At 44.6% G+C, this 22225-nt stretch overlaps 2 protein-coding genes and 1 long non-coding RNA gene across 4 annotated transcripts in view; 2 read left to right on the top strand and 1 right to left on the bottom strand.

The window, feature by feature from the left end:
• Window positions 1–3163, top strand: TMEM52 (transmembrane protein 52). Its single transcript, XM_085080009.1, has 4 exons — window positions 1–233; window positions 946–1054; window positions 1585–1754; window positions 2101–3163. Exons 2-4 carry the CDS (start codon window positions 1023–1025, stop codon window positions 2409–2411), a joined length of 513 nt encoding a protein of 170 aa, XP_084936135.1. The 5' UTR covers window positions 1–233; window positions 946–1022; the 3' UTR covers window positions 2412–3163.
• Window positions 3164–11269: 8106 nt separating this feature from the next.
• On the bottom strand, window positions 11270–20299 carry LOC146428247 (uncharacterized). Its single transcript, XR_014856151.1, has 4 exons — window positions 20269–20299; window positions 18350–18445; window positions 16739–16778; window positions 11270–15583 (listed from the first exon to the last, which is right to left on the bottom strand). It is a non-coding gene; the product is annotated as an uncharacterized LOC146428247 (long non-coding RNA).
• GNB1 (G protein subunit beta 1) overlaps window positions 19825–22225 on the top strand; it is a 34781-nt gene continuing 32380 nt past the window's right edge. For both annotated transcript variants that reach the window (XM_085080104.1, XM_085080103.1), the window contains exon 1: window positions 19825–19962. The gene's annotated coding sequence lies outside the window, so the exon portion shown is untranslated. The remainder of the gene's footprint in view (window positions 19963–22225) is intronic.

Here is a 22225-nt window from a genome sequence, read left to right as displayed (position 1 = left end):
GCGCTGCCCAGCACGGGTTGGCGCCGCGGCTCCCCGAGGGCTCGGTGTCCCCTTTCAGCGTGTCCTTGAAGCAGCGGCTGTGGCTGTCCCGCTCACGGTCCCTCGCCCGCACCGCTGGAGCTCCCGAGCACATGCGGCAGGGAGAAGAAGCGCTTTTCCTCTGCCACCTGCTGAGGTTTCCCCCTTTCCTAGGCATCGCTCTGTTCTGGGAACAACCGTGACAAGTCTGCCCGGTGAGTAACCCACTGCCTGTTCCCGAACCTTTCCCACCGTGACCAAGTGACATTTGCACATCAGAACGGTGACTTGCTGATGGCCATCCCTTCCACCTCCTGTTTTTGATCTCTAAGACAGTAATTTCAAATTTCCCTTGGCTGCCCTTGCTCTGTAGACTGAGGTGAATGGTCCTCTCCCAAGACGACTCTGAAGTGCCAACTTCTGAACAGTTTGCAGATCCTCTCCTGTGGTCAGAACCACAGTTCTGGTCCATGAAATCCATTGCAGGAGGTTCAGGACTACAACCCTGCTGTGGCAGCTGCACTCCTGAAATTTAACAGGAGCTGTTCTCCTCCTTTTGTACTGTAATAGAACTGAAAAAAGCCATTTCTGGCTGCATTGGAGCTATGGAAAAATAACTTTAAAATGTGTGGGGGAAGCAGGCAGTTGTCTAGACCAGCATTTTCAGACAGGCCTATGGTAAGAGGCACCTCATCTCAGTTGCCTTTAAATAACACTGATTTGTTTTTTGGGAATCCTGCAGAAGTCATGCTCTGTCCCAAGCAAGAGTAAAGCACCACTCAATAAAAACATTTATTGATTCAGAAACAACTTTTACAGTTGGAGTATTTGCATGTTTTCATCTGGAGAAATGGTACAACTGTGAAGAACAATCTAAAGTGGTTTTGCTCCATGTTCTTACTGAGTGCTTTCCCTTTCCCTCCTCAGGGAAGTGCATTCCCTGTCACACATGTGCTGTTTAAATCAGTGAATCATCTGCCTTCCCTCACAGATGCCCTCAGAACATGTCTGATTGGACAAGTCTGTGGTATGTCTGGTAAGTTGGCTTTTAATCTTGCTAACCAAGAACCATTTGGAAGTTGTTAGGAGCAGTGTTTGGAGTAAGGCAATGGAAACACTTCTCGGGCAGGATCAGGGAAGGGTTTCTCTGCTTTCTGGGAGCTGCCAGAGGAATGGATTGGATGAGGCCAGGGGAGATTGGGTGTCAGGTGGGGTCCAGCATTCATCGAGGGCTGTGTCATCTTTCCCTTCTGAGTGCACCAGAGTTGAACTGAAGGGCTTGTTTGTTCTTCCTAAATAGCCAGAGCTGTGCTGGCCATTGGCTGTTTGCACAGGGCAGCTTCCAGCAGGGATTTGTTGGGATTGGCACTGCCCTGTCCTCAGCTCACTCCCTTCTAGGGGACAGGGATTGTCACCCTCTGCTGCTCCTCCTTCCTCAGCACCCATTCGGAACTCAGTCCAGGAGGCTTGGCCTCTCTTCCAGCCATTCAGAGTGAAATTATATTCTGCTCTGGGAGAAGTAGAACATAAGCAGTGGGATGATGGTGTTTTCCCTCCCTCTTTCAGGTTGCTCTTGCTGGCAGTGTTCCTGCTCCTGCTCTGTGGGGTCTCAGCAAGCTGCATCAAATTCTGCTGCCGGAAGAAGAGGCTGCCAGTGGAGACCTTCCCTCGGCACCCCTGTGACCTGACAGTGATTGGCATCGACAGTGACAGCACTGCCCACAGCACAGTGACCTGTGAGTGTCCCCTGGGAGTCACCTGGCCAGTGGTGCATTGCTCCTCAGTGTGTGCCTGGAATTCTGTGTGCAGCCCCTGCAGGAATGGGAGCTTCCCAGGGCACTCCCAGAACAACTTCCAGCCCCACAGGGTGGGCAAGAGAGGTGAAGGGAGGGCATCAGGGTGACACAGGGAGGGACAGCAAAGACCAGGAGTGATTCTAGATGGACAGCTTTGGTATACAGTGCATATATTCTGAAAACACAGAAGTCTCAAATTTCCTGGACAAAAGCAGGACTAAGCCCTTTATATATCAGTGTTCCATGCAGGAGTTTAATTTTTATTTTTCGTTTATTTTCTTCCCAGCATACAGCTCATGGCAGTACCCTCCCAGTGTCCAGATTCCTTCGGTATTTGTGGATATGGATAAGAACACTGTGTCCCCTCCAGCTTACAGCCTCTATGCAATGGACTTGCCACCTTCCTATGATGAAGCTGTTCAAATGGGAAAGCAAGTGGCACGGATAAACCAGAAACTTAATGACATCCCTGAACAGGTGACACCAGGTGGGCTGAATCCCAGCCAGTGCCCACCTGACACAATCAACAGAGATGCAGCAACACAGGGAAATTCAGAAGATTCAGCAGGTGCCACAAAAGAGCAGCCACAGATCTGACTCAGTTCAGATGGGGAGTAAAGGAAGGGAAGGACTGTAAGAGTTAAAGAAGACTGAAGAATTGGGGTGTTAAGTAGGTTATGATGGAAAGATGTTTCTTCTCATGCCCTTGTAATGATCTGTCAGAAGAAATGTTTTCTGTGACTGCTGTAATCCCCTGGTAAGGCTTCTTCAAGGATATGAAATGAGGTAAAAGGGCAGCAGTTTAAAAATGCCTGTAAAAGTGGGACGTGAATGCTTGTTCATCTTCTGATAAAAAAAAATTGTTCCTTGTGTCCAGCAATAAAAAAGGTCAGGAGAATTTTGCCACCTTGGGAATACACACTCAGAGCAGTACAAACAGGAAGTTGTTATTCTAGAACAGAAGTTTCCCAAGCTGGAGTTGAAGGGGTTGAATCCCAACAAGTCACACTGAACAGCTTCTGTAGCTTCTCTTCTTTTGAGAGCATCAACTGTCCAGAAAACTGCTGAGGACAAAGTACTGCACAAGGGCTGATGTTCCTCAAGGAGCAGGAAGATGCCAAGCCAGGACAGGAGAGCATGGAGGGAAATGCTTTGTGTTGTTTCACAGCTACACACAGGGAATGAGACAGATGAGACATGACATTTCTGTGGTGGTGGTCATGAGTCCCAAAGGGATTGTTTTTGAGGTTTTGTAAATCTTTCCATTTCTCTTTGCAAGATGAGTTGCCTTTTGGGTGGGTTCCTTTTACTATTTATTTTTTCCAGATAAAATATGCATTAATTCCAAAGAGACTTGCACACATGATTCAGTATTACTGATGTGTTTTAAATATCCATCAAATGTTTCAAAGATGCCTTTATATTTTGTTACCTGCTCAGGTGTCAGGATCTCAGGCAGCACAGGAAAGAAAAATCACAGGTTGTTGGCAGCTTTTACCAGTTCAGAACATGGATGAGCTCAGGAATGAGCAGGGTGACACAAAACATGCTCGTGCTGAGCCATCCAGAAGAAGTTAGAGATACAAATACCACAGTACAGGATGGGCAAAAGCACAAAGAAATTACTCTTAGGGATGATTCTTCATGAAGTACTGATAGAGGGATAACTGCTGAGCATCATTTTAAAGGTGGGAGCTTGGAGCTGATTACTGCAGTCATAGCCCAGACAAAACACAGGCTACAGAGGCAGATTTTTAATGCCAGCCCTTTCCCTTGCCCACCATATTCCAAACGGTATGAATTTTGTCCACTCCTGAGTAGTGATTTTCTTTGAATCCACTTTAGCAAGGTGCTAATCTGGCTGCCTTTAGGAACATGAGCAATCTCCAGCGTGGCTCATTGCTCTGGGATAAGAGCAGCAACCAAAGCCTGAGCACTCGGTGCTATTAGCGAATGTAGCATAAATTTAGGTGTCTGTCATTAACAGGCAGTACAAGTGGTGGGCACAAAAGCCTGCACAGCTTTTAGAAGACTGTTATTCTCTGACAACCATTACTGCAAGAACTGCCCTGGAAATGAGCACTAATGATTTAAAAATGAAGATCTCTGCCAGCCACAGGCCCGAGATGCTGCTACACAGTCGTGTGTGTGAGCTGTCCGTGAGTCTGGCTCCCCAGGGAAGGGTTGCTTCTATATTTAACATGCATGTAACTTACTATGAGGGTTGACTGGTGTAACAAATCTGCTTCTCTTATGTCTCCTCTCTGTCATCCTTCATTATAGTTCTCCTGTTTTATTCTTTCCTCTGCCTTTCTTATCTGTGTCAAGATGGAGACTGGGCATAACCCATGGTAACTATCTGGATGTCTCTGGCTGGAAGGGCAATGTATGCCCAGCCCTGGATGCCTCCAGGTCACAAACACAGGAGATGTATTTTTATTTACTGAACCTTTCCACAGCACTCAGAACAAAGCCTCTGCCCTTCCAAAGAAGGAATAGGTGTTGGAGGGAAATGGCTGAGCTCTCACTCACAAATAGAGAATACAAACCCAGCAAAGGAAACAATCGTGACTGACACAAGAGGGCAGTCCCTCACTTCTCGCTGTGTGCAGAGGATCGGCAGCGCCTCGGGAAGGGACTGAGCTGCCTGGAGGAGGATGGGGAACAATCACCACCGTTCGAGCTCCCTGCCCTGCCCTCGGTTTGCACAACCTCGGCACCTGCCAAACTGCAAGGTCCATTTGGTCAGAGGAGATGCAAAACCCCAAGAAAAACCCCAAATGTCTGTGACTTCCTATGAATCAGGGCATAATCTGATGTTTCCTTTCTAACACCTAAGCAAAAGTCTTGTGTTTTGCCCAGGCTCTTTCCTTATAATGTGGTTCATCAACTCAAACAGAAACTGTTAACACCAACTACTGACCCAATCAGCCCTCAGGAACACGGATTTTCCTTTGCACACCAAAAGCAGCTCAGTTTGCTCTGCAACCTTCATAGTTAGGAAATTATTAAGGTCTTTCTTGTGATCTGCCTGCTCCAGGACCTGCTGAGGGTGACCCCATGCTGGAGTCTTCCTTGCAATGGAGGGTTGAAGAGAACCCTCATCTCTACACAGCTTCTGTTCTGATTAAACAGAACTTCACATTTTGCAACCTACAGTTCTCTGTCACTTTATTTGGAATTAGTCAGTGGATTCAGAAGTTATTAGTTGGGTGTGCAGAGCGGAAGGAGGGGAAGCAGGACCTGGCTTTGACCGTGATCCCAAAGCCTTGCTTCCATAAGAAATCAGGTTTAAAAAGAACACCAGGTGGGAGGTTGGTCCCACAGCAGGTTATAGGCTTGGCCTGATGGAGGACCTAAGAATTCTGATTCGTCAGGCTGGTGCTTTTCACCATCACTAGATCGATTCAAGTCCCATTATATCCACACAAGCTTTGTGACATCTCTAAGGGAAAAGCCCCTCTCTGTAATTACCCAAAGTGCATTTTTAATTGTGATTTATATTTGGTCCTCAGTTTGGCACTGTTCAGCATGCAATTTTTCTTCTCTCATTTGTTCAAAATGATCATTTTGCCAGTTATTTTGTGCTGTTCTTTGCTGGCTGTGTGAAAGAGCCTGTGCTGGGGAGATGGACTGCTGAGGCTGGAGCCTCCATCACTGCCTCTCCTCTCACACACATGCACTCAGCACGAGCACTTGTGCTCAGAGAGAAAACGCAGCCATGGAAGTAAATGTCCTCAATAATTCATGGGCTTTATAGCCCAGAGCAAATTATACCTTGGCTCTGTCATGAAATTCAGGTTGCAAATCCCTTTATAGCCAAACTCGTTAACAATGTAAGTAAAGTAGTACCTCTAGAATGGCTTTGATAATTGATGCATTATAATCTTTGGAGAGTATTTAGTGGTAAACCTGCAGCATCCAGACTGAGGCATCAGTGGGGTCTGGATAAGGGAAAGTCAGAGAAAATACATTTCTTTGTTTGCCTCGCAGTCGCCTTTGTCTGCCTCACTGTCCTCACATAGCTCAGAAGGTTTGGTTGGTTTATTTTCTGACTGCATTTTGTCTTTATCAGCTGCAGTTTTTGAGGGAAAAGGATCAGTGCTGCTGCCAGTACAGATGAGTGGGACACTCGGACATGTGCAAAATCTGCTCATTTATGGAACAAAATATCTCTGCCTCAACCACTTCCCATACTCTTGGCTGTCTCCTGGCTCTGATTCTAATCCTCTTTACCTGTTGGAATTCTTTTTGCTTAGGGAGACACTGACTAATTTTGCTGCAAGTAGCAGAGGTTCTTTCCTTCACCCACAATTAAAATTCAAACTGCGAGAGAAGCCTTGGAATCCTTTTCAGAGCAGACGATGAAAACAAAGCATCACAGGGGAATTGTGCTCTAAAAACCGGAGAAGACAATAAATGTTTTATGAAATTCTACATCCTAAGGTCAAACGCAATGCACAAAAAAGGCTTAGGTGCAAACTCACATTGCTGGGAAAACATTTTGTTCTGGTCAGTCAAAATTTAGAATAGAAAATGCCAGAGCTCTTTTTATCTTACTGGAAGGAAAAAAGGGCCTGTAGAAAAGAATGCAGACTTTCAAAGTTATTTCAAATTTTTTACAATAACAAAGCTGACCTTGGGCACTTGGAGAAAGGAGAAAATCAATTTCTATTTCAAACCTAGAAATGCCTGAATCTGCCTTAAAGTGCTTAATTTTTACTCACTTTTCCCCCTGCCTTCCCAAGTAGCTCAAAAAGGAAACAAAAGAGAAGAGCCTGATGTCGAGCTCTTATTTGTGCATTGTTTTTTCTCTTTCCATGCTAAGAGCTTATGGCATAAGCTCCTTCCTTCCACAAGTAAGGAAGTGAAGTCTTGAGGTCCAAGTACTGACCTGGGAAGCCCAGTTTGGTGACTTTTCTGTCACAGACTTCCCCTGTGCCACTGGTCTGTAAAACAAGGGCTCTGGCACTGCCTTTTCTCGCACAGAATTTGGAGGATGAATACATTGAGCGTGGGCTGCGCTGTCACATTGAAATACAGGTACAGTCAGAGCATGATGAACTTTGTGTGGGACATGAAGTGCAGGAAAAAACCTCCCCACTCCCTCCCCCTCTTAAGGGGCGAATCTGGAGAAGAAACTTGGGCAAAGTGTGAGGTTTAGAAGCAGCCCTGGACTTCAGGAGCCTCATCCAGATATCATCACAACATCCCTGACTACGGGAAGATGCCGAAGGGAGAGAGGCAAGAAGGTTTGTTCAGCTCCATGGGGCTGGAAATGCTGCTTTCCCCAAAAACCATTGCCAGGCAGCTGCCAGAGACCCCAGGCTGCTGCGCAGAAGAGAGGAGAAGCTGCTGTGCCTTGCACATCGGGTCACTCCAGCTGGGTTTGACGGCAGTAGAGCTGTGATTAGCCGGCAAAGCAGACGGCCATAAAAATAAACACCTCGTGTGTGTTTGGACAAGGTTTCCTCCGCCCTTGGCTGAGCTGCCTGCTCCCAGCAGATGGGGGAAGTGAGCCAGAGTGGCCCCTCTGAAGGTCGGCTGGGCAGGCTGCAAGGCCAACGCACACAGCGGCAATTACATTTAGTGAGATTGTTTGGAGGAAAAACAGTGGTGTGCTTTTATTCCTTGCTTATTTCACATCTAAACTTTTCCCTCTTGATAAAAGGCCCACCGTACCTGCAGTAAAATCCTGAAATTCAAATGACTTGGGCCATCTGGGAAATAAAAAAGCGTATGTTCAGTTATTTTCCACTGTAATAATGAGGGACAATTTGGATAATGAGTAGGGTTATCTTTCCATCAAGAAACATCCTGCAGTGTGACAGATTCCAGCTCGGCCACAGATATCCTGGGCATCTAGATAGGTACCAATTTCAGTGTTTCTGCCTCTATTTTCCACTGGTAAACAATTCTGGGATACAGAGGTTGGAAGGGACCTTTGGACATTCCCTAATCCAGCCCTCCTGCACACTGGGGCCAACCAGAGCAGCTTGCCCTGCCCACTCTGGCCCTGAATTCTCCAAGGATGCAGATCTCACTGCCCCTCTGGGCAACCTGTTCCACCTGTCTGACTCCCCTTAGAGTGAAAATAGGTTTTGGAATGTTTGAGTGGAATTTCCTGTATTTTGGATTGTTCCCACTGCTTCTTACCTTGCAAGCTGGCACCCAGTGAGAAAAGTCTGTCTCTGTCTTCTTTATACTTCCCCCCCAGGTATTTATACACATTTATAGATCCCTCCTGTACCACCTCATCCTGAGGCCAAAGACTCCCAGCTTGCTCATCCTTCCCTCATATGTCAGATGCTTCAACGCCTTAATCATCCAAATATTTAACTCCATCTTTTCTCCAACTTGTCTAAATCATCCAGGAATTTCCCTTGAATTCCAGTGTGCTGGTTAGTGGATTTTTCCTGCCTGTGGGCCTAGAACAGAGAACTGCAGAAAGCAGAGCGTGAAGCCCTCAAGAGCTGGATGCCTCTCCCTGTGCCTCCTGCCCTGGCTGACTCTTCTCTGCTCCACATGAACTGTTTAATCAGAAATGGAGAAGCTGCTGGAAAGCAGGGGAAATAAATGCACCTTCCTGCTGCTTTACATGGAGCTTTGGGGTGGAAGGTGCTATAGAAATACCCCTCCTTTGGGAGACCAGGCTTTAGAAGCACAGGAAATTGCCTGGATTAAAAAAAGAACATAAAGAATAATGCTTTTCCAGGCCAGTAAAGGAAGAGAGATTTCCCTTCCTTTCTCTAGTTTATCTCATTGTCACCAACAAGAAAACTGGATTTCATCAGAGCATGGCCTTGCTCTCCCAGGTTTCAATCAAAATGGTTATTGATGAAAAATCTGCTGTGAATTGTAGCTTGAGATACTGCAAACCCAGTGCTCTGCCAGAATAATAATGAAATCTCAAAGTTTCTCATTGATTCCTACCTCTTGATTTCCTACAATATTCCACAATTTTAGGTACAAAACCTACACCCCAAAATCTGCAAGCTTTAATCAATGTGCAAAGATGCCAGGTAACACATCAATGTAATTAGACAACACAAAATACCAGGATAAGGATAACTTGAGCATCTATGAAATTAGTTTGGTGACTTCTTCACCCATTTATAATTATAAATCATAAAAGTGCAAGTGTGTACAAGTGTCTAATCACCTGATGGTCACATGCAGCCTTTCTTCCTTGTCCCCTCCTATCTGTGTGCTCAGATCTGTTCCCTTCAGGTGACCTCTTGGTGCCTCTCCCCTTTGTATCTCTGTGCAGTCACTTACCCATGGACCTGTGCTTAATCCTGATGCCCAAGTTGGCTCCTTTGAGTCTGAAACAACATTCAGAGAAATGAAACCGAAAAAAAAAAAGGGAGGTTCTCATCCGTCTGGAGATGGGGTGGGGGATGGGAGAGGCAACTGCTAGGCCCAAAAATCAGTCAGATTGTTCTTTATGACATGAGTCCCGAACCACAGGTGTGGATGGAAAAGGGTCTTTCTTCAAATCTGCATGTCTGAGTTCTAGTGATTCATTTCTAAAGCTGTGGCTGCATTGTCTTCAATTCAGGGAAGGCTCCAGTATAAAATCTCTGGCGCAGGAAGTTCAGCTTCCTCTCCAGATTTCCTTCCTCTACCTCCTTATATGCAGAATAGCAGGGAACTCACTTCAGCCATGCCAGTGCAAGTGAAAACTCCTAAGACTGCAGAGCAGTTTCAGTTTGTGGCCAACACCTTCAGCTCAAGCCTTCAGGGGAAGCAGCACAGACCAGTGGTTCTTGGTGACAACACTCAATCCCAAAATATCCTCAACTGATGAGCTGTATTTTGGTGCACCCAGTCCCTCAGCAAACATGATCAACAAGGGTGACACAGTGACCTTTAGTGACATTCATCTCATCTCCACACTGAAACTCTTACTGGTGACAGTGGGCATCAATCAAAGGCAGAACATTTGGCCATCATGTAACTTTGCTACAATTAAAAATTAAGACAAACTGTAGAAAACCAGGTTTGGATCCAGTCAATGCCTAAACTATCACGAATTATAACAGGCTAATTTCACTTCCTAGATTTTTATCTAGGCTTTGGTGGCCTCTAAAAACAGCTTGCAGTCCAATTGTCCAGTTTGAGCCCCAAACTAAAATAGGCAGGAAAAAGGTGAACAGCATTACAGTTGGAAGTTGCTGTGAAGTTTGCTGGAAGAATGGCAATGTCTGAGCATGGCACAATGTTAGAGACCTCTGAGCTACATCTGCAGGAACAGGATGTGTGGATCTGTGTGCAGAGATCCTCACCAGGATCCCAGGAGCAAAATGCCATGAAGTGAAGCACTCACCAGGGCTGAACTGCACTATGGCAAGGCACTGACAAAGCTCATGATGCTTCCAGATCTGGAATCGACCTGTGAGGCTCTCTCTGGGATGAGTGGCTCTGCTACCAGTGCACAGTGCATGTATTCCCTACAGGAATTCTCTCCTGGTGTAGCAAAGCCAGCAGGCTGTTCTTGCAGAGTGTGACTAAGCTCCACCAAGCAGAGGTTATTCCATCACCAGTCCATCTCCTGAACAGAACGTGCTCTGCTGGGGAAGAGAACAGTGGCAGCACCTGCTGCAGTACCTTCCAAGCACAGCTGGAGCAGGACAGCCGCAGAGCTGCAGGGACAGGGGAGAGCAGCTGCATGGCTCAGCCCCTCCAGGAGAGAACCTGCACAGCTCAGCCCCTCCAGGAGAGAACCTGCACAGCTCAGCCCTCAGATTTGGGGTATTTTCTGTAACAGATCCCAGAGGTCACAAGAAAGTTCTCTTTTTTGTAAATTTAGAACCCAGCCCCTTGCTCAAAGGACATGAACTTCCAGGAGAGCCCCAGCACAGCTCGGCCCCTCCAGGAGAGCCCCAGCACGGGCTATTCTGGGCAGTGGTACAGGGAACAGGACAGGGAGCTCCAGTAACCCCCTGGATAGAGTCTCACTGTTCCCAAGATCTCCCCTCACTTCTCGCTGCCAGACAGAAACACACAGATCTGGCTCTAGCTGTAGCACAGGCTCAGCAAGTGCAGAAAATAACCCAAGGCAGCCCATGCAGACAGAGCAGAACACTGCCCTTGGCTCCTCTCTGACAGCTTTCCCAGGAGACATGTGTTCCCAAGGTCCAGCCTCCCGCCAGGCTGGAAAAATGCCACACTCTGAAAGCACAGCCAGGGGAGTCACCTCGCTGCCCAATGCAGTGGGTTGCTCTGGGCAGTTCAAACCCACGAGTCACCTGCTTTTTCATATGAGAAAACAGAAGAGCAAAAGAGTCATTGAGTTTCAGTCCCTTCCAGATGCTCAAAGTAAGAGATTAATAAATAATAAATAGGAGTAGCATCAATTACAAATGCCAAAGGGGGATGATGTCTCTGGATGCATTTCTGCTGACTGGTGCATATTAGGAAACCACAGAGTGCTTTTAGCTTTGACTCCAACATTAATTTTGGCAGCGGAAAGAGGTTTTATTAAAAGTACTGAAAATGTCATTCATCTTTATTCGTATTACATTTGTTACAAGGATTTAAACCCCAGTATGGAACTATGGGGAGATGAAAAAATTGGAATTGACTCATCTGATCGTAAAAATAAATGAAACTCTAAACATGTTTTAAATAGTAAGAAATACATTTGGGTATTATATTTCTAATACTGGAAGGTGGTACTGATATTATCTGGTTTTCAAGGTTTGTTTTTTCTCCAAGGTGCTCTTTTTGAAACCCTTACAAACTAAATTATTTGTAGATACATTATGATGGTAGCCCATAATCCATAGGGAAAAAAAAAAAAGGTGGGAATGTGATGAATTGAAATAATTCAGTTACTTTTAAAAAATATTAAATTCAAAGGAAACAAAACTATTCTTTGAAATATTACCCAGTAATCTAAGATGTTCAAAATCCTGCTGTAAGTCAATTTTTTCAAAACTGTCACCATGTCTTTTGTCTATTTTAGTTAAGTGCTGAATAGTAGGTTGATAATGCTGGATCTTTTCTAGGATGTTCCTAAGCTGAAGTTAGTGGGGAATTTGAGTTAGTTGCAGTCTAGGTTCTATAACCTGAAATCCAGATTTTTCTGCTGCTGTTGCATTACCAATGCAAATCCCCACTGGTGCCACTGTGGCAGAAGTGACAAAAGCCCAATGGCCTTCATGTTTGATTGGATTGGTATAAAAAACATCAGAAATTAACAGTACAACTCCACCTCAACACACATTGGCAACACATTGGCAACATTGGCAACTGGGGCTCTGTTGCTGAGCTCTTTTAGGTGAGAAATGGGTATTTCATGTTGCTCATGGTGTAATATAAAAGCTGATTTCCAGCTGTTACAGTTCTTGAGTAAAAGTGGCTTTAATCAAGCATCAAAACTCAACACACGATAATCACCTACAAGTAGATTTTATTCTCAGGTCGGAAACTAGTTTGTTCAGTGAGTGAAAAGTAAGAGATTTTTGGAGAACACTGGGGTTTTATGGGTTTTCTTCCTAGTTTTGTGTTTATTCATGATAATGTTGACATCAGGGAAAGGAGGTGGTTTATGTTACTTTGAGTATCTATTTTTAATGTACTTCTTGACTCATTAGAACTTTTCAGTCCAAACCTGTTTGTGTTTTAAGGTTTATAAAAATATTTCCCATCAAAATTATTTCTTCAACAAATATTTTGGCTTGACGAAGCAAAAATATACATGTAGAGGGACTTATTTTTTTTCCACTATATGTAATTGTCTTTGTATAAAAACTAACTTTCACATGCTGTTTATTTACTAAAACATTCATTCAGCCTCTGAAAATCAGACTGTTGGCTGTTTGTACTTTGGCAGTTCTCTTGAGCAGTGGCTTAAGAGATGGTACACTTTATATATGTTTTGTTTTGCTGCTTGGAAACATGAATTTTATAAATATGTTGTTTTTAACAGGTCCTCACAAGAAAGGGTTTTGTAGAATGAGGATCTTCGCTGACAAATGGTTTGAGATTTGGGATATTTACTGTAACAGATCCCAGAGGTCACAGGAAAGTTCTCTTTTTTGTAAATTTAGAACCCAGCCCCTTGCTCAAAGGACATGAACTTTCAGATATAGAAGTGTAGAGCTTGGCTGCAAGTTCTTTCATTCTGAGCATTAACTGAACTGTATTTTGCTTGGTCCCAGTACATTGTCCCAAAGAAATACTTATTTTTGGAGTACAGGATGTAACCATCACTGAACCTACTCATTTTATTACCTACTGCAATTAAATCAATGACTACTGAACTTCTAAGCACACCTTATCCCTTTTCTCTATGGCAGTTAGGCTTTGTTGGACTTCTCACAGATTTTCCAAGGACAGTGGTACAATTCCCCTGACCTAATATTTTTGTTTTATGACTGCAGTTTTTATTTTCTGGATTCTGGAATCTTGCAGCAGCTCTGAAGTTCTCCTTCAGGCTCTTTGAGAGAACAGAAATGGTTGGTAGCAGCTTCCCTAGGACACAAACCTGTGCCCACTTTCCCAAACTGCCATGTCAAGGATGGGATGGAAGCTCTATGGGAATCTGACACACAGTAAGGTAAGCAAATTCTTCCTTCTCTTTCTTGCCTTTGAAGATATTTATTTCAAACTTCACCACAGGCCTGGTGTGTCTGACATCATGGAAAGCTTAGTAGCTAGGCTGAATTCTCAGTGTGGATTCTGAACTCCCAGCATCTCCTGGGTCCCACTTGTTTTGCTGTTAGTTGCTCAATGAACCCCTTGAGGAAAGTCCCTCCAAATGGGGAAATATGAGGCTTTACATGGGGAAATATGAGGCTTTAAGCTTTTACTCAAACTGCTTGATCAGCATTCATGAAACCCAAATGTTAAAGGAAGACCTACGTGTGTGCAATTGGTTGTGTGTTTATAGATGTGTGTACACACACTGCAGAACCTGATTTCTAAAATTATTGTATCAATTCCCTTTGTTGCTATTATATTATTTTCCAGGTGTACCAAAGGACTTTTAAAAGCCAAGCTACAGCTTGCAAGTTTAAAGGTACAGCAAAAAAATGTAAACTTGCAACAAATACCTGAGGAATACAAAGGAAAACCAGAATAATCCCCAGCACATGGAAAAGAGCTCTGACACAATCCTGATTGTAGGAAAAAAACACTCAAAGCTATTCTTCTGGCTCTCTCAATATGGATTTGTATAAAGAGAATGAAAAAAAAAAAAAAGGAGGATTGGTGTTTGTTAAGTGCATAAACATGCTCAGACCAACCTTAAGACATCTCTTTATGTTTCAAGATTGGAAGATGAAAAAGAAAAGTACAGAACAGAGTTTACTCCCAGCAGAGACGTTCTGTATTTTGTTGAACAAGTATCCATATAGATTACAAAATTCTGTATTTGTATCACACTATAAAATCATGTATTCACTGCAAGGAACATCTAGTAGATCCAGGTTCAAGCAACCCCAACATTTCATCTCCCTTCTTTCCATACAGTGCTGGGTGTTGGTGGCTAAATAATTTCACATCATTCTGCATCAGCTTCCTACGTCTAAGAAAACAGTATTGATATTTTTTTGGCTTTGGAAAATGCTTCAAGTTATGCTAAACACAGGAAGTAGGAATAAATTTGTGTTATTGTTGAAGTCAGAGATAGCTGTGGCATTGATTTTTTTTAATGGGTCACAAGGCAATAGGAACAAGGTTTCTCCCTGGAAATAAAATCAGAATTTGCAAGGAAAGAGGACCAGAATTTGTGAGAAAACAGGACTAGTGATAATGCCTTTTAGGACATGTAGCCCAGTGTGTGCTGTTGCAATCCTGCCTCTGCTGAGGATGAGATATTCAAAGCCAGACATGATTATACCATTCCCAGAAACATATCCAGGAAAGCTGTGGGCCTTCACAACTGTGCTACTTCACTTACACAGCAATGGATTTTTCCAAAGGATTTTGAAGTGACATGCAAAGTCTCTCAACAATTCTGAATTAACTGCTCTTGAACCTGTTTCACCCATCCTAATTCTCTCCATAAGGAGTTCAGGATCATCTTCCATGACTCTATTAGTTAGAAATTCAGGTGGTATGGACTTTCCTCCCTTTTCATCCTAATTGACATGGAGACTCTCAAAACCAGTTCCCCTTACCTTAAAACCTTGTCAATTATATTCTCTGCAGACTAACACAGTTTTGCTAATTTTATGCGATGTTCTCAGAAGTTTAAAATAACTCTTTTGTTCCATAATAATAGGGAAACTGAAAGAAACTGTGAGAATGCAGAATGTAACTAAGGAGACTGAGCTACTCCTACTTTTTGCTCTGCCTGGCCTCACTGAGGATTTCTATTCAGTTTGCTTTTACTTATTTATTTTCTCTAATGAATGATCTTGATATTCTGCTACCTGGGTCCTTCCTCAGAAGGTAGCAGTGATGATTGTCATCCAATTGTTAAAGAAGTGGCAAATAACAGCAGGTTGGAACAGCTCTGAATAAAGCTTTGAAAAATAAAACAATAGTCCAAAATAAAAAGAGTTTTGAATAGACTCAGGATTGAAGTATAGCTGAAATTTAAACATTGTATAAGCTTCCTTTAATTTTGGTGCAATGTCAGGAGAAACAAGAGTTCTGCTTTGCTTTAGGGACCAAATGGAGAACTTCAAACTAATTCAAAATCACATGAGTGTCTCCTTGGATCTCTCCAGGGTTGACAGAATGCACTCTACAGCCATCAAAGGTTGCAAAGGCAGACGAAATATTATGGAATGGGAAATGGTGCTGGTGTGATTCTGGAATATGAGGTGGAGGTTTGAGTCAGTCTATTAAAAACACTTACCTGAAGTTACAAAGAAAGGAGGCAAAACATAATTATTTATTACTTCAGGAGCAGTTTCATACCATTTGAAGAGCCGTGCAATTTTGAGAAGTGCTGATTTTTCACCCTTTTTGAGAAAGCATAATTTATATCTGTTTGGTAACAGCTCTTCTTTCAGAGACCAGGAGCATCTTGAGTTACCATAAGAATCATGCAATATTTTCACTCAGATAACAATATGTACATTTTGATTACAGCAATGCTATTTGTGTGCAAAAATTAATTACTTCAAGAAGTGAAACTGCCCAAAGTCAGGATGCTCCCTACAAAGGGGTTAATGTCAGCTGGTTGAGAAAAAGGTGCAAGAAATTTTGCAACAGAGAACGATGGAGCAACCTTTTCAAACAGGGGTTTTTCTTTAGCTCTAACCCAGGAACAAAACTGTTACTTCAAAGTGGACCTTAAAAAAACCATAATATTTGAGGTTTTTAATTTATCTATACCAGATCTTCAGCTATTCACAGGTATTTTCAGCTAAACTTTTAGTTACAAACAGTATTTTTGCAGCATATAGGAACAGACAAACTCATATCTGGTAAGTCCACTTATTTCTGGTGATTTGCACGCTCATCCACTGAGCACTACAAACTAGGGCAGTTTATAGATCTGTGTGCCCATACAAAAACATTGAGATTAAAAATGGAAATTTAAAAAACAACGATAATGCCTGTGCAGTAGCTTCCAGCACAGGATTGTATGAGGACAGCAGAATAAACCCCCTGGTTGCACACAGCAATGTGGGATTCTTCTGACAGGTTTTTAAATGCAGCAAAACTGATTTGTCCAGTGAGATTTACCAACCAAACCGCACCAAAGCCCACCCACCCCACCTGGAACAACTCTTCCCTCTGTAAACAACCATTTCCAATCTTCAGGATGCCTCCCCATAACAGCAGTGTAACTGTACATCAATCGTGTTTCTCACTGGAGAATAAGATATAATTAAGTTACTGGATCAGAAACAGGAACTATTGCAAGAGTTGTATTTTCACAAAAGGATAGGTGTGGTGAAAGCATCAGCTGTGTGTATATGTGCTATAAACACTTCTGACTGACCCACTTTCCTTACCCAAATTCCATGGATTTGAAGGCATGGCAGAGCACAAGACCTGTGGACAGAAATGCTCTTTAGGTCTCATAAAACAGAGAATGCATAAAAATTAGAATGCAAGAGAAAAAATCAGAGAGTCCTAGGAGAGGATAAGATCTGAATGTGTATTTTATTAAAAAAAAAACCAACCCAACCATGTTTAGTTATTAGAACTGCACCACCAATAAAAACATGTAAGAGACATATAAGGAAGAAAGGCAGTATCTGGATGATAAGAATGTGCAATGAGAAAAAAGCATGCATTAGTTTGTAATGATATCATTTATAGTTATGCAATTTACGATATAATTAATTCACACTACAATTGTTCTAGTCCAATAATAAAATCTCAATGCAGCTATTTTCTCAAGGAAAAAAAAATGTGATTTACTATTTGTTATCAATGTCAGAATGTTATTATTGTTCATTACATAGATTTTTTCCTGTATGATCCAGTCCTAGCTGAAAATTTTCCACAAAATCTCATCAGATTTAGAAATTTGCCTTTGTAAAACAAGGATTTTTCTTATTTTTTAAAAATCTTTCATTTTTTCCCCCTAATGCACTAAGTGGTCATTCTTTTCCACACAAATCATGGTGTATTCCCAAAAGGATATTTTAATCTCTGCTAAGCCTAAAAGCAATCTTTAACTAGAAAAAAAAAATAAAAAATTTAAAAAAAAATCATGCAACTTGCCTATTATAAATCTCCCTTAGATTTAATGATTAAAATATTGCATGCAAATGCTTTTGAAATCTGTTGGCCACTTTGCAAATACCTAACAAACTTGTGGTGTTTCTTCAGCACTTAGATTGAATCAGTGTTTTGCAGATGGGGATGCTGGATGAATCTCTAGCCTCAAGAACACTGACATCCCCATCTGCATACAATGTGGTTCCACAGATTTTAATAGCCTAATTCCTGTCCACATTTCAGGGGTAGAACAGAAATTTCCCCATGGTTACTGGAGGGAATATAAGCAATTTGGGACAGCAATTCAAGAATAATTTATTCTAATTTCAGTAAATTTCTTGTTTTGTTATTTGTAAATCTTGGGGTGATGAATTAAAGCTTTAATGCATCATAAAGGCTATTTAAAAACAAACATTTGATTATTAAAATATCAAAGGCTTAACCACACCAGGATCTAATAGTTTCTCATAACAGACAACCTGAATAATAGCCAACCCACTTTCCTACAGTTTAATTGGCAAACCTGCTCTTTCTCTTACTAATTAAAGGTAACCACACCTCCCTTCAGAAAGCACGACAGAAGGAACACTTTGGTTTAAATTCTAGGGAAGCAAGAATCTACTGGGGGAAGAGTTTGCAGAAAAAATACTTATGAAGCTTTTTTTGCTGTGCTTTGTAGGGGGGTTTGTTTATTTTATTACAGTGTATTCTTGCTGGATAGGTTTTAATTGAAAATTGGCTGTAATGCTGTGGGTTGTTTTACTTTTCACTACAAACCTATTTCAGTTGCCAAGTAATCTCACCTTTTCACGAGGTATAAACAAATATTGAGGAAAAAACCCAGATTTAGACCTGCGACAGGAGGAAAAGTGATGCAATACTGTATCTGTACTTACTTTTCAATATTAATTAGGGTTTCAGTATATGAGTTCCAGTGTGAAATGATTCCATTTTGGTAACATGTTTCCTGCACGGTTTATGTGAGGCCCCGTCTGTGAGACAGAAATTGCAATTTTTATGTTCCCTTATTAATTTTTTTTCTACTTTCTCTTTCATGCAAACCCTTCCAGAGCAGTGATGGATGCTGTGAGGAGAATATGAAAAGAAGGCTCTGGAAACTTTGGCTGTGTGAGTACCTCTATAATCAAAGTTGGAAAAAAAATCAGTTGTAAGCTACAGAATTGATACTTGGGAAGTTCCTGAGGGAAAGATCTCAGAACCAGAGATTTGTTAGGGTGGGAAAGGCTCTCTAGAGATCAAGGCAGGGTCACCTGGAGCAGATGGAACAGCAATGTGTCAAGGTGGGCTTGGAGTGTCTCCAGAAAGGGAAATTCCACACCCTCCCTCCACAGCTGCTCCCTGCCACCCTCACGGAAAGAAGCTCTTCCTCATGTTGAGGCGGAACTTCTGGTTTAGTTCACAGCCATTGCTGCTCATCCTGTCGCTGGGCACCGCTGAGGAGTCTGGCACCCTCCTCTGACACCCCTTGCAGATATTTTTATTCATTTATGAGATCCCCCATCTTCCCTTCTCCACACTAACCAGGCCTAGCTCCCGCACCTCTCTCCACACGATGATACGAAGGAATTTAGAGCTCGCCAGCCTCTTGTGAGCAGCATTTTAAGGCCTTGCGCTCTCTCTCCCGCCCTTTTGCGCTCGGCAGCCCAGAGCTCTCCCATTTAACGTGCTGAGGGGGCTCTGCCTCTCCCAGCCCTGAGCTTAAACAACACCGTTTGTGGGTTCGGTTTCGTGTCTTTTTGTTCCCATCCGGCTCTTTCGGACTCGTTTTCGGCCTGCAGGGCCGGCGGGGCGGCCGCGATCCCCCCGCCCGCCGCCCGCCCTCGCCCTTTGTTCGCTGAGGGGAGGGAGCGCGCGGGAGCGCGGGCGGGAGGCGGGAAGCGCGCGGCCGCCGCCAGCGTGAGGGGCCGAAGGGCGTTGCCCGCGCGGGAGCGCGCACCGCGAGGCTCCCGGGAGCGCGCACCGCCCGCCCTCCCTCCCGGCCGCGCTGGGCGGGTGCCCGGTGGAGGCGGCGGAGCCTCCGGTGAGGCTCGCGGCGGCCGGGGCTGTGCGGGGCCAGGGCGGGGCGGCGGAGCCTCCGGTGAGGGTCGGCGGGCAGCGGCGGGGCTGCGCGGGGCGGCGGGCCGGGGCGGGGCGGGAGCCGAGCCGGGGTTTCCCGGGCGGGCAGCACGGGCGGGGCGGAGGGAGGAGGTGAAGGAGGGAGGTTCGCCGCGCCCAGGCTGCCGCTGCCCGATGGCTGCGGGGAGCTGAGCGGGCTGAGGAGGAGCCGAGACCCAGGGACACCCCCTCCCCCGCGGATCCCTCCTTCCCGCTCGGCTCTGCCGCCTTCCCCGGGACCCGCCGGGCGCAGCGCGGGCGGCTCCCCCGCTCCTCCTCCGCCGCCTCCTCCTCCTCCTCCGCCCCCCTTCCCTCCCCAGGCCGGCAGGACGCGGGCAGGACCGCGGGCGGCGGACGGACCGGCCCGGTTCATGAGCAGCGGCCGGGAGGGCAGGTAACCGTGTGAGGGATGCGGGGAGGGCGGGGGTCCCTCAGAGCGCGTTTCCCGCCCGCCGAGCCCCGGCCGGCCCCACCCCGGGGCCATCTTCCCTCGGCTCCCCCTCAGCCCCGCTCCTTCCCCTCCCCCGCGCTTCCTCCTCCTGCCGCACTTCTCCTTTCCCTCTCCTTTCCTCGCCTGTCCTCCCCTTCCGCCGCCGCACCGGGGGCCCCCGGGGCCGCCGCCTCCTCATCGCCCCCGTTCTGGGCGACCCTCGCCATGGCGGGGTTGGAAATAGCCCCCCTCCCCCGCTCAGCTTCCCACCTCCTCGGGGCTCCAGCTTCCCCTAAAAAAGAAGTGTGTTTGTAGCTGGAGGAGGAGGGGAAAAAGGTGGGGGTGGGACTGATTCCCTCTCCAAGGCTTCCAGGCGAAAAGGGAGGAGACCTCGGATCTTGCGGGGTTCCATTTTTAATTATAATTACGCTGTAGTGGTCTCTGCTAGACGCTTTTGGGGTCTTGTCTTAAGACACAAAAGGCGAGTTTTCCTCAGCGATCCAGCCGGCAGAGGGAATATTTGGAGAGAGAGATTCAAGGGAAAGGAGGAAAAAAAAAAAAGCCATGGTGTGTCTGCTGTAATGGTGGAAAACTGATTAAGAGGAGCCGGGGGTGAGACAAACAGGGTAAGGCTGCTTTCAGCACCCCCAGCCAGCCGAGGGCTCGCAGATGGGGCTCATGCTGGGCGTGCTGGGCGAGGGAGGGCTAGGGAAGGTTTTGTTCTCGTTAGAACCGGAACCGAGCATGGATTCAAACCGCATATTTGTTCCCCCATGTATTACGGTGCTGCATATTTTTGTGTGCCCGTAGCAGCGATAACGAAGATCATGGAGGGTGTTTGCTACAATAGGAAGATGGAGTTTTTCTCCTTGGAAATGTTGTTGAAAGTATTATTTCCGTTCCCTGCTTTTTACCGAAAGGATTTCATTAATTTTTTTTATCCATGCAACGGGTATTGAACGTGTAGGATTTTTAATCCTACAGCTTTGTAGGAAATGAGGATGTGTAAAGCCTTGCATGTAAATAGGGAAGAGATGAGGCGTTTTATTAACAAAAAAAATCTTGTCCAGAAGAAAATCAAAATGATATAGAGGTTGTTGTAAGATGTCAATTTATCATTGCTGAAGATGAACTGAAATTTTAACGAATGTGATATTTCATTATTCTCTAACAAAGTCATGGCTGGGACTCGTTTTAAAGCAGGCATCCTTTCTAGGATGTGCCGACTGCCACGTTATTATGTATTGTCTCCACAGGAGGAAATAGGAGGAAAAGACTGTAAATGTAAGGCTTAAGTGATTATTGAAACAGCTTTTGAGAATAGTTGGCTCAACTTGGAGAGGTGATTTAAGACTGAAAAATTAAACGTTTTGATGCTGTAGGATATCTGTACCTAATCGTGAGAGATTTATCCCATATTTTAAGCTGCACACAAGGATGTGAATCAAGACAAAATGCTGTCGATGTGTCTGTGAAATACGTGTGAGGGAAATGAAGATGATACATTAATACCTAAATTCATCCTAAATGTGACAGATCAGGGTTTATTCCTTTCCCTTGTGAGCTTTAGGAGAGGCGAAGGAGAAGGGTGATAATAGTGTAGTTGTTTTGGTGGCTGCAGATTAGCCAGGGTGTGTGTTTGATTTTCTTTTTGCTGTGAATGAATGGATCTCTCTGTGCCTGGGCCCAGTAGCTGCAACAAGATGGCGTTTGCAGCAAGGCAGCTCTCATTTTTCAACTCCTCCTCACCCCAGCTTTGCCAAACTAGATCTTATTTCGTAATTGTGTTTTAGATTTACTTTCTCGTTCTCTTTGCTTTCTTCTCTTCTGGGGTGGGGGTAGGAGGAGCATTTGGAAGATTGCTGCGAGAAATCTGTGGGGTTTTTTTTTTTTCCTTAATTTTTGTGAGCTCCTCCAGATAGGAACTAGGTGGGAGGAGTAAATAGTTTTATTGAAATGTTCACATAGGCTCTTAACTGAATAAAAGGGTGACACAATTTTCGTTTTTACCTTGCAGTGCCTGCTTCACACCACCAAAATGTTCCTGGCTTTTATGAAGCCTGTTGCTAAAAATCGGTTTTTAACCGTAGAGCACAGGTACACAAAGACTTAGCTGGGCCGTGGGTCTGTGCTGGCCAGGTGATCATCAGCTCACAGCCCGTGCAGACAGGTGTCTTTCTGTGACACAAAAGAGTCTCCTGTCTGCCTCAGAACACTCACAATTTGT

The sequence above is a fragment of the Lichenostomus cassidix genome, chromosome 21 (genome assembly GCF_008360975.1).
Source record: "Lichenostomus cassidix isolate B80296 chromosome 21, HeHo_3.0, whole genome shotgun sequence".
Lineage (NCBI taxonomy): Eukaryota > Metazoa > Chordata > Aves > Passeriformes > Meliphagidae > Lichenostomus > Lichenostomus cassidix.
This window is presented reverse-complemented; position numbering and strand designations above follow the sequence as displayed.